The sequence below is a fragment of the Myxine glutinosa genome, chromosome 1 (genome assembly GCF_964187855.1).
Source record: "Myxine glutinosa chromosome 1, kmMyxGlut1.1, whole genome shotgun sequence".
In the NCBI taxonomy this organism is placed as follows: domain Eukaryota; kingdom Metazoa; phylum Chordata; class Myxini; order Myxiniformes; family Myxinidae; genus Myxine; species Myxine glutinosa.
In genome coordinates, this window is record NC_136261.1 from 140,217,928 (window position 1) to 140,233,505 (window position 15,578).

At 43.1% G+C, this 15,578-nt stretch overlaps 1 protein-coding gene across 10 annotated transcripts in view; it reads left to right on the forward strand.

Moving 5' to 3' along the window:
• AMBRA1 (autophagy and beclin 1 regulator 1) overlaps positions 1-15,578 on the forward strand; it is a 270,081-nt gene that overhangs the window by 49,921 nt on the left and 204,582 nt on the right. For 5 of the 10 annotated variants that reach the window (XM_078777592.1, XM_078777593.1, XM_078777580.1 and 2 more), the window contains 2 exons: positions 7,576-7,720; positions 12,676-12,898. In XM_078777592.1, the coding sequence (XP_078633718.1) occupies positions 7,576-7,720; positions 12,676-12,898 (368 nt within the window). Of the gene's footprint in view, positions 1-7,575; positions 9,134-12,675; positions 12,899-15,578 lie in introns of all 10 variants that reach the window. The other 5 variants (XM_068118880.2, XM_078777561.1, XM_068118871.2 and 2 more) reach the window with 1 other exon arrangement.

The window sequence follows — 15,578 nt, forward strand, 5'->3', positions numbered from 1 at the left end:
CACGGCCATAAATACAGGTTTGTGTGGCAAGGGTGCCCGGAGGGCGTGCATGGTGCTGGTGTCCTGTTTTCTGAGGAGTTTGTAAACAGTGTGGTGAGTCGAGTGAGTGAAAGGTTGATGAAGGTGAAAATGATGATTGGAAAGCTCTTGGTGAACGTCATCTCGGGATATGCTCCGCAGGTTGGTCGGAGCAATGAAGAGAAGGACAAGTTCTGGTGTGCAATAGAGAAGCTGATGGAAAACGTGAAAGATGAGGATGTTGTTGTGGTAGGAGGAGACCTAAATGGACATGTGGGAAGGAGTGTGGACGGTTTTGAGGGAGTTCATGGGGGTTACGGATATGGTGTGAGGAATGGAGAAGGTGACAGGATTTTGGAGTTTGCTGATTGAGCTGGTTTGTTGATTTGTAATACTCAGTTCCAGAAAGAGGATAATAAGCTTGTTGCATACACGTCAGGTGGGTCGACGACAACCGTTGACTACCTGATGGTGCGTAGGCGAGATAGGGGGCACCTCCGGGACACAAAGGTGATCCCGGGGGAGGAGGCTGTTTCACAGTACCACTTGGTTGTCTGCGACATAAGGTGAAAGGTGCGAGGAGAGCTTGGTGGGTGAACTACCAACCGAGAATGAAGGTGTGGAGGTTGAAAGAGGTGACAGTGAGGGAGGCAGTAAAATAGAGGCTGAGTATGGCAGAGGATGATGTGGTTGAGCTTGAAAGTGGTTGGATGTCAATGATAGATAGTCTGTTGGGAGCCTTTGGTGAGGTATTTGGATGCACAAAAGGACCACCGAGGCATTCGGAAACATGGTGGTAGGATAATGAAGTTGGAAAGAGGATTGACGAGAAGAGGAAGAAGTTCAAGGCGTGGCAGAAGGCGAAGGGTTCGGGGGCAGAAAACGCAGAACATTAAAGTTATAAGGCAGCCAGGAAGGCTGCAAAGAAAGAGGTAGCAAAGGCGGAGGAGGCATGTAGGAAAATGTTCGGAGAACGCTTGGATTTGGAAGAGGGTCAGAGAGCGGTAGTCAGGATTGCAAAGCAGATAGCGAAAGAGAGGTGCGATGTGATGGGGGTGAGTTGCTTGAAGGATGAAGTGGGACAAATCATTGTGGACCTAGATGGAATTAAAGGAATGCTGGAAGAGATATATGGAAATGCTGTTGAATGCAGAGAATGAATGGGACGGCATCATCGAGAGTAACCCAGTTTTAGGACCGGCAGAGAAGATAACTGAGAAGGCAGTTAAGGAAGCGATAAAAGCAATGAAGAGTAGAACAAGTACAGATACATTCAAAGTACACTGCCCCATGCCAAATAATTAAATATGCTGCAGCGCGGCATTGCCGGGGCGCCTCAGGCGCCCGGCAATACCGCAGTGCAGCTCATTGAGGCTGCATTGGGAGGGAGAGGTGTACACTAATTGATTGATTAATTGTATAATTAAAATCAATAAAAGATTATCACAAAATATTTTCATAATCAATTGGCTAATGGCATACCTAAAGCACTAGTGCTTCATCCGAAGATGTATCTTTTAGAAATGTAATTAAATAAGTCATTTATAAAAAATATAGCCACATCACTTGGTCACTCATGTCCAAATATTAGCTTCCCAGCTCAAAAGGTGCCTGAGATATTGGCCAAATGAGAAAGAAAATAAATAAATGATTAATAATGAAAATAAATAAATAATAATCATAAAAAAATTAAATTATTAATCAATTTGGTCAGAGAACACATAAACTACCACTATTTCATCAGAATCTGTAACTTAAAAAACAAAAAAATTTTTTTTGTCATTAATCGAATAATTAAATAATTAATCGATTAATTGATTCATTAATAAATCAAAAATATCCTTTGCAGCCAAATCACCTGGTCATTGGCATGTCCAAATATCAGCTTCCTAACTCAAAAGGTGCCTGAGTTAATGGTCAGAAGAGAAAGGAAATTTGATAAATTAAATAAGTACTTAATTAATCGCTAATAATTAAATAACTCCTCAATTTATTGATTAATCAAAAAAAAAAAATACCGTTTTTGACAAAGGACTTGCTCACTATTGTGCCGAAATTTCAGCTTCCTAGCTCAAAGGATGGCTGAGATATCGTCCGGACAAACAAACAAGAAAGAAAACAAACAAGAAAGAAACCAGAGTGAAAACTGAGTACTCTCTTTCAGCGTGCGTCACTGCCGAGGCCCCTTTGGTGCCCGGCAATGACGATTTGCAATGCCTGGAGATGGCATAGGAAAGGAGCGGTGTACAATAGCAGGAGGGCCGACGGGAGTTGTGGGAGATATGTTGAAGGCAGCGGGAAGTTGGGGAGTGAAGAGAATGACAGATCTGTAATCTGGTTGTGAAAGAAGGCCGCATTCCAGTGGATTGGGAACTGAGTACCCTCGTCCCTCTATACAAGGGGAAAGGTGACCCTCTGGACTGTGGCTCGTATCGAGCGATAAAGTTATTCGAGCATGGAATCAAGGTATTGGGGAGGAGGATAAGGAAGAAAGTGAAGATCGACGAAATGCAGTTTGGATTTATGCCAGGAAGAGGAATGACAGACGCGCTTTTTATTGTAAGGCAGTTGCAGGAGAAGTACATGGAGAAGAGGAAGAAGTTGTTTCTTGGGTTTGATGATCTGGAGAAAGCATTCGATAGGGTTCCATGCGAAGTCCTGACATGGGCATTGAGGAAGTTAGGAGTGGAGGAATGGTTGATCAGAGTGGTGATGGCAATGTACGAGAGAGCGCGCACAGCTTTGAGGACGAAGGACGGGCACAGTGGTGAGTTTGAGGTGAAGGTGGGAGTGCATCAGGGGTCGGTACTAAGTCCACTACTATTTGTAGCTGTGATGGAGGTGCTGGCTCAGAATGTAAAGGAGGGTTTATCATGGGAGTTGTTGTATGCAGATGATCTGGTGTTGATTGCGGAAAGTATGGATGGACTAAAGGAGAAGATGAACAAGTGGAAGGAATGTATGGAGACAAAAGGTCTGAAGGTGAATTTCGGAAAAACGAAGGTGATGGCAAGTGGTAAAGCATCTGGTGAGGTGGAAAGAACTGGGAAGTGGCCGTGTGCTGTGTGCAATAAGGGTGTCGGAGTGAACTCCATTCAATGTACAATGTGCGCTGATTGGGTTCATCAAAAATGTAGTGGTCTGAGAGGGTCATTAACCAGTGTGGCAGCTACATTCAAGTGCAATGTGTGCACAGAGGGAGCTGCAGATGGAGGAAATGTTGAGTTGGATCTTGGAGACAGCATGAAGCTGGAAGGTGTGAAAACATTTTGCTACCTAGGAGACATGCTGAATGGAGAAGGTGGATCAGACTCGGCAACAGTTGCTCCAGTGAGATGTGCACGGAAGAAGTTTCGGGAAATGAGTGGCGTGCTGACGAGGAGGGGAGTGTCGTTGAAGCTGACGGGAAAGGTGTATTTTGCATGTGTGAGAAGTGTGATGATTTATGGGAGCGAGACATGGGTAATGAATGTGGTGCAGCAACGAAGGTTGGAAAGGGTGGAAATGCGAATGGTTCGGTGGTTGTGTGGAGTATCGTTCAGAGAGAGCAAGACAAATGATGAAATGCGAAAGATGATGGGAATAGAGCCTGTGATGGATGCTGTGAAGAGAAACAGGTTGAGATGGTTTGGTCATGTGTTGAGGAAGGATGAAAGTGACTTGTTGAGAAGAGTGATGGAAATGAATGTCGAAGGTTGTAGAGGACGGGGAAGACCGAGAAAGACTTGGCGAAAGGTGGTGGAAGAAGAAATGCGGGCAAGGGGGTTAACAAGGGGAGATGCAGAAAATAGGGCAAAATGGAGAAGATTGTCACGGGGCCCGCAAGGCTAACCCCCGCTCTTGCAGGGAAAATGGCCTTAAAATGCCTGTTGTGTTTGTTGTATTCAAAAACCGAAAATAGTACAAACGCAACCTATACATCGTTTTATAGGTAATTTCACTGCTCATCTAGCAATATCACTCTCAAGTGTGAAAAAATAGATTGTCGATATAAGGATCCACATGACACCAACTACAAACCACCACCTGACAACGGGTGAACCTCCAATGTTTACCTCATCCTCACAACAAGGTGAGTTGTTGTTTTGCTTTGTTTGGGATCATACTGCTTTGAGCTCCCAATGTTAATCACAACGAAACTTTCTACCATCAGATTTTTAACCATGATATATAGACAGGCCCCGGGTTACGAACGATTTCCGTTTTTAAGTCTGTCTGTAAGTCGAATTTGTATGTAAGTCGGAACAGTTACGTACGGTTCACAGCTAGCGTCAATTAGTCAAATGTTTGTTTTAGTATATGGTATATATTTTCCCTAAAACATCTGTAGGTGTAAAAAAAGCATTAAAGAAACATTTCTTAAACTGTTTCGATAGAAAAGAAAAGATAATGATTAAAGGTTAACACTTACTCTCGTTCCAATTGATGTCTTGCATAGCTTGAAACGATCATACCTTGATATATCTCTCCTCTATTTATCTCTTCTGGGGGGAGGCCAGAAGCAAACAGACATACCTTGAAACGATCATCCCTTGATATATCTCTCCTCTATTTATCTCTTCTGGTGGGAGGCCAGAAGCAAACAGACAATGCAGAAACGGCAAATGCTAAAGCATGAAACCAATAAATTCCACATTCCCTGTAGCACCTTCAGTTGCACGTCAGACATGGACAGCAAGTTCGTGAAGGACTTCCATGAAAAACGTACCCGTTCACAAACAAACGGGTATGTTTGTTTCATTCCCAGTCAATGGCGATTTTGATCCTCTAACTAAATTACCAATAGCCTTTCCATTTCGATAAATAAACCACTGCGTTGCTTCGTGATAATTGTCGCTTTCATCGGGACAGAGCCTTTTACATGCTCCATTACTCTCCCCTTGTCCTTTATAATTGTCCCGATCGTTGACCGACTGTAGCCTAACGCTTTTCCAATGTTTGTTGGCGTTTCATCTCTCTCCGATCGCTTTATTATATCCACTTTCGTTTCAATCGTGATCGTTTTCCTTTTCTTCGATGCATCACCATCACTTGCATCAGATTTACGCTTTGGAGCCATGAGGGTAAACACACGAAAAATTTAAGTCAAAACACAACGCACACAACAGTGTTTACGCGATCCGACTTAAAATGGCGACGACAGCGTGGCGTTGATCTCCCTCGGGCCGACGAACCGCTGAAAACGCGCAGTGTTTTGAGCTTCGCGCAAAGTAGTCCGCCCGTTCGTTTGTACGAACCATTGTATGTAACTCAATTTTTTAAATCATAGGCTTTACGGAGGTCGGTACGTAAGTACGGGCGTTCGTAAGTCGGGCATTCGTAACCCGGGGACTGCCTGTACCTGAAAATGGGTTTTATACCATGATGGTGATGATGAGGTCATTTGGTCAGTTATTGTCGTGTTGCACTCCCGAATTTAATTTATTTACCAACCCGAGGTAATGTCTTTACTACACCTTCACTCCTTTACACACTTTAGACCCTTTCCACCCCTTAGACCCTTTTAGACCTGTTCCACCCCTTTGCCCCCTCTCAACCTTTTACACCCCTTATACCCCCTTTTACCCTTTACACCCCCCTTAGAACATATTTAGACCTCTTTTAATCCTTTACACCCCTTAGACCCTTTACACCCCCCTAATACCTCTTGGACCCTTTACACTCCTTAGACCCTTTACACCCCTTAGACCCTTTAAACCTTTTAGACCCGTTCCACCCCTTGGACCCTCTAGAGTCTAGACCCTTTGCACCCCTTCGACCCCTTTGACCCTTTACACCCCCTTAGAACATCTTTAGACCCCTTTTAATCCTTTACACCCCTTAGACCCTTTACATCCCCCTTAGATCCCGTTGACCCTTTACACTCCTTTAGACCCCTTTGCACCCCTTGGACCTCTTTGACCCTTTACACCCCTTAGACCTCTTTCACTCTTTACACCCCCTTAGAAACCATTGACGCTTTACACCCCTTAGACTCCTTAGAACATCTTTAGTCCCCTTTTAACCCTTTAGACCCCTTTTAACCCTTTACACCCATTCGACCCTTTACACTCTTTAGACCCTTTAAACCCCTTAGGCTCCGTTCGACCCTTTGCACCCCTTAGGCCCCCTCGACCATTTACACCCTTTTAGACCCCTAACACTCCTTAAACCCTTTACACCCCTTAGAGCCCTTTCGACTATTTTCACCCCTTTAAACCCCTTAGACATTTTACACCCCTTAGACCTTTAGACCCTTTCATACCCATTTTGAACCTGTTGAGACATATACACCATTTGACACTTTTCAGACCTATTGACTTTTTAAGACACTTTGGACACTTTTGACCCCTTTTGCTCTTTTGTCCTTAAACACCTTTAGACCCCATTCGGCCCTTTTACGATCATTGATTATTTAAACACTTTAGACCCCTTAGATAATTCGAAAAAAAAAATCCTCCAAAAATCGGTTTTGTCAACCTTTTCCGTGCACTATTCGCGTTGCATCACAAGTTGCGACAATAAATCTAAACTGATATCTCAAAGTGAAACTGATGTTGAAACGTGAAACTGAAACTACTCATCTATGGATCATTGAATGGGAAACCAGAATGAAATGCTGTGGTGAATATATATATATATAGAGATAGAGAGAGATAGAGATGGGAGGTCGGAGCTGAAGAAATGATGTGGAGAGGGATAGGTGCCTGGAGGTGGTCGGTTGTTATGGAAATAACTTTGGTGATCTTCCATCAGGCTGTAGGCCCAAAACATGCCTAAACCCGTTTCCCAGCTGAGCTTTCATAATTTCACCTTCCATCCCAAGCAGTACATCGGAGGTACAACAAGTATGGATTGGAAATCTTATCTGATAGAATGTAACGAGGTTGTCGATGTTACCAGCTGCACCCATTGCGACATATTCTCACTGAATATTTACACTGAATTCCCATTTCTGTCAATTCACATTCCAAAGGAAATTGCTAAATTCAGGTGTCATTTATGTACCCCCCCCCCCCCCCCGTCCCTGTCCTAGATGGGTACCTTTGCTAGTACATGCATGTAAACAAACTTGTGATAGCTGCATCATAGTAAGATTTCCACTATTATTAAGCAGAATGAATGCAAGATACATTTGCAATTAACTTTGACTGTCGGGGAAGGGCGAAGGTGTAAGAGAGAAAGAGTTCATTTCAAAAATTGCTATTTATAAAAAAAAAAATTTTTGTCACTGGTTGTGTATGGGTGAAGGAGTTCACGGCATGTAATGCGAAGAAGAGAAAAATGTGAGTGTGAAGGATGGTGTGCAAGAGATCAGTGCTGGAACAGTTTACGACTGAAGCCTAAGGGGAATACTTGGATGCGATTACGTGATCAATGTAGAGGCTTAAAATCTCTGCATTTTATTTGCCTCATATTAACATGAGACCTAAAGTTATATGTTTTCTTTGTTTTCCTAACTTCCTTTTATGCAAGTTGGTATTTGTTTTTTGAAGAACGTTATTGAAATAGAGTAGCTTGAATCTTTCTGACAAGATGATATTTTGTCCTTTTTCACCTTGCTTTTCTTATTCCTAGCCAGAGGAAGATACAGAAGCTTCCAATGACGCATCACTACGCCAACGGTCAATGTTGCATGCACAGCTCATCCGGCGTGCACCAATGCTGCACAACTACCTGCATATGCCTCCTTTCCGACCGCCGGGAAGTGGTGTTGATGAAGGTACAGCATTATCAACGCAAAGTAATACTCCTGAAACAGACTCTCGTCGGATTTCAGCATACGCACTCGACACCCTTGCAAACATGGAAAATGGTGGCCGTTCCTTTTACGATCATGTGACCGAAGGCAGAATTGCTGGAGGAGGTGGAAGTATTAGTGGGGGTGGCAGGACTTCCCCTGATTCTACAACATTTCATTCTCTGCGTGATACTAGCCATTCATCTGTGTTTGCTGTGCTGCGAGACAGGTTTGGTTATTTGACCTCTACCCAGCCTTCTAGCTCTGGCTCTACCTTTGGCCAACGACAGGACCAAGCAGCTGCACTTTCTGAACATGGTAGAACAGGTTTGGGTTGGCCAACAACTGTACCAGGAAACAACTCTGAAAGGATGTTCTTACCGCCCTCACCCCCACCTGTGCCCTATGCAAGTTTGGTTACTACTGGACCCTCGAGACACCCTAACCTGGGTCAAACTGAGGATATCGGGAGCAGATCAGAGGAACCGCGTCAGGGCAGTTGGCGGCCATTTTCAGTAGTTAGTCAAAGAACTCAACCTAGAAGAACAGAGACTTTGTTTAGACACACTGGTACTGGGCGTTCACTTATTTCAATGGCAGGCTGGTCCCGTTCAATTCTTAGCATGGAAGGGCTAGATTTTGTCCGGTCCTCTAGACGTCCCGTTTCTGAGCCTGATGAACCAGATATTTCATTCCTGCAGGATGTTCGTTCTGAAGATGAAGGTTTACCACTCATGGAAGGTGTAGCTTCTGATCCTCATGGATGGAGCTCAGATGAATCTGTTTACCCTGCTGACTCTCTGGGGCCTGTTGAGTACCCTTTGGAGGGTGATGATGCCTCAGATGTCCAGGGTACCATCGACATGTATCTGAGCGCTACAGGGGCAGAGAGTCCCGCTGTAACCTTTGCTGATTTCCCTGGAGTTCCCTATCAGCCTGGTCAACCTGAATTGCTTGAAGAAAGCCTCAACAATAACAATAACATCAGTGCTTCAGTATTTGATTTGAATGTTGCACAGACCAGCACCGGCAGACTGGAGTCACAACGAACAGCATCCTCCTTTCCTAGCCTAACTCGAGAATTGCCTGACCAACAGGAGGGCAGTGGTGCGAATAGGGTGGGAGAAGAAAATGAAGCGAGTTCTTCGGTGCCTGTCCATCGATGCCGTGCCTGCCACAACCTGCTGACGTTTACTGGAGAGTCTCGGCGGTGGGAGGAGCATCCGCAGCCCGGTCAACAGCGACAGAATGAAGGCATCTTAACCTCATCAGCCAATGGTTTAGAAAGCAGACGACTGCCACATGCCAGCAGTGCCTTTGAGTCAGTCATGCCAGGTTCTGCACCTTCATTTCACCCACCTCGGGGCTCTGTGGGACGATACTCGCTGACAACTGGTAGGACTGTTTATTAAATCTTTTTATCGGTGCCCTAACATTTGTTGTTTGTCTCATTCATATTGGTTTGCTCTACATGTTCGGTGTGGGTTCCATCATCTTGTTTTTTAAAATTCTACCAAAAAGATGCAGTTGAGAAATGTATATTCTAAAATATATACAGTACAAATTTTTTCTGTGTGAGCACATAAAATTAAACGGTGTAATTCTGTGCATACATGTTGTCTTGGTTTTAAAACATGTGACATTTTGTAATTGTTCATCGAAGATGTATGCTGCACTTAGGAGTTTGTGTTTTTTAAAATATGATTAATGGTAGAACTATCTTCTTTCTTTTCTTTTTTTTGGGAATACATAGTCTAGGCTCGTGATAGAGCCAGAACATTGAACGGACCAGGACGCAACAGACCAAAACAGGGTGCAAAATACACATGCATGGAGAAGCAAACTCAAAGGAGGAAGAACTGGGAAATTAGAAGGGATTTGGGTGGTGTTAACGATAGTGGAAGAGATCATGTTTTTGGATTGGGGACAATCTAAGATGGCGGTCTTGAAGACTTAGAGGAAAGAATGAGACTGAAGAGGATGTGGAAGTTTATTCCACAGGTGGGAGAAATTGAGGACCAATTAAGTGGAGGTGAGTAGTGATCCTGGATATAGGTTCTGTAGTTTTACCAGAAGAGGGTTGATAGTGGACCGTGTGAGCCCCAAAGAAATCTAGGGGGGACAAAACATGGAAAGAGTAGAAGTTAGAAGACACAGGGAGAGAGAGACCATCGACCTGTCTGCGATGGCGAATTAATAAGCCCATAAACTCAGCTTCAGCATGGCAGATTATAATGATTTTGAAGACTTTGGTTTCCACAGCTTCAAGCTTAGCAAGACGTGATGCAGGGGAGCCAGCCCAGAGAGGAGAGCTGTAATCCATCAAGCTGCGGATGAAGGCCTTGTAGGTGGATCGGAGCTGTTAAGAAACTAGATAAGAGGGTTTGCCAGATGGTCCTTTTGGAGAGAGATAGTGAGAGTGTGAGGATTGAAAGACACAGTCCAAGTGCTTGACCAGCTTGTGATTTTTTTCCAAGGTTTGAAGAGGGAAGAGGCTGCAGCCTGCCTGTCGGAAGGATGAGGGATGTTGCGGCACAGGGTGGAGTCATCAGCAAATAGATAAAGTGGATTTTCCAGATAGTGAGAGAGATCATTGATGAAGATCAGGAATAGGATTATGCCCAGAACACTGCCTTGTGGCACTTCAGCCTTGACAGGGAGAGGAGATCAAAGGATTCTGTTGAGAGCCACATGTTGGCTATGGGAGTAGAGGATGGATGGATGCCATATGCAGACAGTTTGGAGAGTAAGGCAGGATGGCAGACTGTATCCAAAATACAAAATATGTCCAGAGAAACTGTCCTGGACTCTTGTCTGACATTGAGGGCTTCCATCCATTGTAGGATGAGTAGAAACAGCATGTCCATGGTGGTGTGACCTGGTCTGAAACCAAATTGGTGCCCTGAGATAAGGTTGATGGAGAAAAGGAAGGATTACATGTCAACTGCGATGATGGATTCCATGACCTTACTGATTGTAAGTAAGCTGATGGGACTGTCGTTAAGGGTATCAGATTTTGCACCTTTTTATGTAGTGCTGTGGGAAATTAGAAGGGATTTGGGTGGTGTTAATGATAGTGGAAGAGATCATGTTTTTGGTGTTGGGCTAGCGGCCCTGGTGTTGGGCTAGCGGCTAGGGTGCCGGCTTAGGATCCTAGGATCCTGGGTTCGAATCCCGGTCAATCGCTGAATTAACGCCAGGGGGGTTGACTCAGCCTGTCATCCTTCCGAGGTCGGCAAATTGAGTACCAGTTCACTGGTAATTCCCTGCTTGTCGTTAAAGGCGGCAAAAAGGGTTGGCGTCAGGAAGGGCATCCGGCCGTAAAACATTGCTTCAAAAAGGGGACCGAAAAACAACAACAACCACAGTTCCCGAAAAAGGCCAACCCCCGCTTGCGGGGAAAAATGGCCTCTAAAGGTGTTTTTTTTTATTTTTATTTTTTATGTAGTGCTGTGATGTTGGTGCATTTCCAAGCAGATGGAAGATGACATAGAGCAAATGACAGAGAAAAGGACAGAGAGAGGATGTGCCAGACCAGCAGAGCAGGTTTTAAGACATGTGAGCTTATGCCATCCGGTCCAGCAGCAGAGCCAGAGTTGAATGTTGAAAGAACTTTCTCCAACTTCTCAGGATCAAAAGGCATGGAGTCCAGAGTAGTTGGTACGACTGGGAAGAATGGGTATTGACAATGAGTGGTCGAGGGACACAAAATTTGGAAGCAAACATAGAATTGAGGCATTCAGCTTTCTCGTGCAAGTTGGAGAGGGAAGGTTTAGAAGGGGAGCATTTTCCAGACACAGACTTGACAAGACATCACCAGGTTTTAAAGGAGACACGTTTGAAAATACATTCTTGAGGTTGGACTGATGATGTTTCCTCCTGAGAGTGGACACACACTTGCTGCCGACCTTTTGGAAAGCACTGATATTGCCTTCTGTCAGATTTGCCTTCAAGGAAGAGAAAGAAAGTTATTTCACAGCAACTACCTCACCACAGTATTCAGTGTACCATTGGAGGGAAAATGGGTAGGATAATTGTGGATGAGATGGGATGAATTTGTGCATGAGAGAGAGAGCAAGTTTCCGTGGAAGAATTCCCAGACTGAGTTATCAGGAGCAGTAGATATGAGAGACCAGTCCTGAAGAGAAATGGCTGCTTGCAGTCCCTGCAAATCTGTTGGAGTGAAATGTCAGGCCCACCGCCATTGAGGCAGCTCTCTGAGAATTGCCAGAGATATTGACTTTCACAAGTATATGATGAGATAAATCAATTGGAGCAAAGGAAGAGCAGGAGACATTTGCGGGGAAGTTCTTTTGGAGCGAGGATTTTGCCATTTTAAGAAGGCCATTAAGGACTTGACAATACGACATAGATTGCACAAAACAATGAACGAATTAACTTTATTTAACAAATTAATGAAAATATTGCAATGAGACGAACCAGCAACAAATTGACGAATGACACACACAAAACAGGACGAATCTGGTTCGGAGAACTCAGCTTTAGTGAGGTGGAAACGAGTATCTGCAAATTTCACCATCCACATGTAAAATCCCCAACCAGAAATCCCCAAGGTGGACGTTTGTTTTCTTTGTTGGAATACTTTTTTTTTTTTTTTTTTTGTTGTGCCTCCGCAACCGAAGGCACAAAAAAAAACAAAAAAAAAACAAGATGGATGATATTTATGGGTTGTCCCTCCATGCGTGCGTGCGCAGAAGATATTTGTTACCTTGATAACTTGTGAACCACTGAAGGGATTTTGACCAAACTTTGAACAAGTATGTTTTCTGATGCAAAGATGAACGTATTCGATTTTGGAGTCAAATGTTGTTGGTCATGTGATCTTTGGCGGAGGTATAACCATTGACGCATTTGCATCAAATTCTATTTTATAGTTTTGCATTGCTGAAGGTGAACAACTTTTATTATCCTTGCAGGTGCTCAGTCAACCTTGGAAGGGCAGTCTCGATACAGTGGCAGATCTGGGATTCTCTATCGACCCCGTTCGCAGTCTGAACGTCTGGCCAGCACTGGGTTAAGCCGTGAATTACGTCCACGAGAAAGAGCCCGTTTAAGGCTACTAGCCCGGGCTTCTGGTCTGGTCGAGAATGTCGCAGGTGAAGCTGCTGATGACCTTCACCAGGAAGACATCTTACCCAGGTTTTTTGTTGTTGTTGTTGTTGTTGTTGTTTGGGGGAAGTAGGGGTGGGTGGGTGAGGGTTCACCTTTTTTGTCAATCTTTTGCAGGCCAACTAAAATACACATTTGGATTTATTTCTCCTTCCCTCCCCTCATGCAAACAGCAAGCTGTTTTAGCAAGAGTACATTGTGTGCATTCGGATATCCGAGAGGTACAGATAGCCTTCAGGTATACGGATAGCCAGGCGGGCCTAGAGGAAGGCACACTCACCTCTGAGCTCGCTTGCCTGTTTCAAAGCTTGGCTCAGCTTTATACTGACTGTCCTGGTGTTTCACAGGCAGGGCGAGATATCACTGTGTGCTGCCCCTTGGATGTACGTTAAACGGAATGCATGTTTGCCAGTATTAGTTGGTTTATGTTAATGATCCCATGATATCCTTCTGGAAGAGTAGACAAGCTACCGCTGGCACTCTGACTAAATGCCTGACCTCACTGATTGTTGGGTAGGGAATAGCAAACCACCCAGCATAATTCCACGAGAAGAAACTGCTTCTGCAGCACCAACTCTCTGTAACTCGAATACGTTGTTGTCTTCTGTACAGCTATAATGGAATGTTGTGATATATTCATTGATGCCATCAGTAATGTTACCAGAGTGATACAAATTCGTATGCATTATAGTTATTGCATTGTCCCAATATTCTTGCTTAAATGAGCTGAATGTTGTAATGCTAATATTCTAGTACGTACCAATTATACAGCTCATTATACACAGTATAGGCGTGTTAGTGAATGATTCTCAAATAAAACTGCAACAATTTATTTTTGGAGTATTTTCACAAACATCAAGCGTTTCTCTCCATGTGGATTTTACCCTGCACAATTTTTTTCTCCTCACTCCCTTTTCAAACATTCCCCACCGGCCACCACTCCCGCTTTTGCATACTGCACTAGAAAAAAAAACTGCACACGCACGCCATACCACACCACACTGCACCGCATACGTGCACACCAGGGATCCTATTTATTCTCATGTTTATAGTTTTGCATTGCCTGCTGCTTTTGCCTTTTCCCCCCTCTTTGGGGATGTGATTTTCCCGATTTTTCCAGATTTCCGTTTTTGTACACCGCTCCTTTCCTATGCCACCTCCAGGCATTGCAAATCGTCATTGCCGGGCACCGAAGGGGGCTCGGCAGTGACGCACGCTGAAAGAGAGTACTCAGTTTTCACTCTGGTTTCTTGTTTGTTTTCTTGGTTGTCCGGACGATATCTCAGCCATCCTTTGAGCTAGGAAGCTGAAATTTCGGCACAGTAGTGAGCAAGTCCTTTGTCAAATACGGTATTTTTTGTTTTTTGAATAATCAATTAATTGAGGAGTTATTTAATTATTAGCGTTTAATTAAGTACTTATTTAATTAATTAAATTTCATTTATCTTCTGACCATTATTAACTCAGGCACCTTTTGAGTTAGGAAGCTGATATTTGGACATGCCAATGACCAGGTGATTTGGCTGCAAAGGATATTTTTGATTTATTAATTAATCAATTAATCGATTAATTATTTAATTATTCGATTAATGACAAAAAAATTTTTTTTTTTTAAGTTACAGATTCTGATGAAATAGTGGTAGTTTATGTGTTCTCTGACCAAATTGATTAATAATTTAATTTTTTTATGATTATTATTTATTTATTTTCATTATTAATCATTTATTTATTTTCTTTCTCATTTGGCCAATATCTCAGGCACCTTTTGAGCTGGGAAGCTAATATTTGGACATGAGTGACCAAGTGATGTGGCTATCAAGGATATTTTTGATTTATTGATTAATCATTTCATCTATTAAGTATTTATTGATTAATCGATTAATTATTTATTGAGTAATCAATTAATTATTTAATTTTTTATAAATGACTTATTTAATTAAATTTCTAAAAGATACATCTTCGGATGAAGCACTACTGGTTTAGTTATGCGATTAGCCAATTGATTATGAAAATATTTTGTGATAATCTTTTATTGATTTTAATTATACAATTAATCAATCAATTAGTGTACACCTCTCCCTCCCAATGCAGCCTCAATGAGCTGCACTGCGGTATTGCCGGGCGCCGGAGGCGCCCCGGCAATGCCGCGCTGCAGCATATTTAATTATTTGGCATGGGGCGGTGTACTTTGAATGTATGTGTACTTGTTTTGTTTTTTGCCGCTTTGGTTTTTTCTTTATGGCTTTCGTTTTTTTCAGTTGTGATTAATAAACCGAGAAAGGAGATCCAAATCCATAGATCCATAAATGTGGTTATGTATTTTTATAATGAGAGGGAATATTATCCATTGAAAATGGTGAGAATTGTGGGAGCGCATGTTGATCAATCGCTGCCATAGCGCATGCTAGCAGGGAGAATAAAGTCTATTCGAGGCATTCTTAAGTTTTACATACACCACATGACCTGAGGGCAAAAGCATCTGTACTCCAAGTAAAATTTTACATTATAGGTACCCTCGGGTCATATTAATTATGTTACACTAAATAGTGTTGGAGACCAGACGTGAGCTGACAAATTGTATACATTAAGTAAAACATTTGCGTTCTGGGAGTCGTGACGAAGGCCTAAGGGAGATTTTCACGATTAAATAAGTTACTGCATGCTGCAACGATGTCTCAGTCGCAATGGAATTGGTTGGAGACAAAAGTGA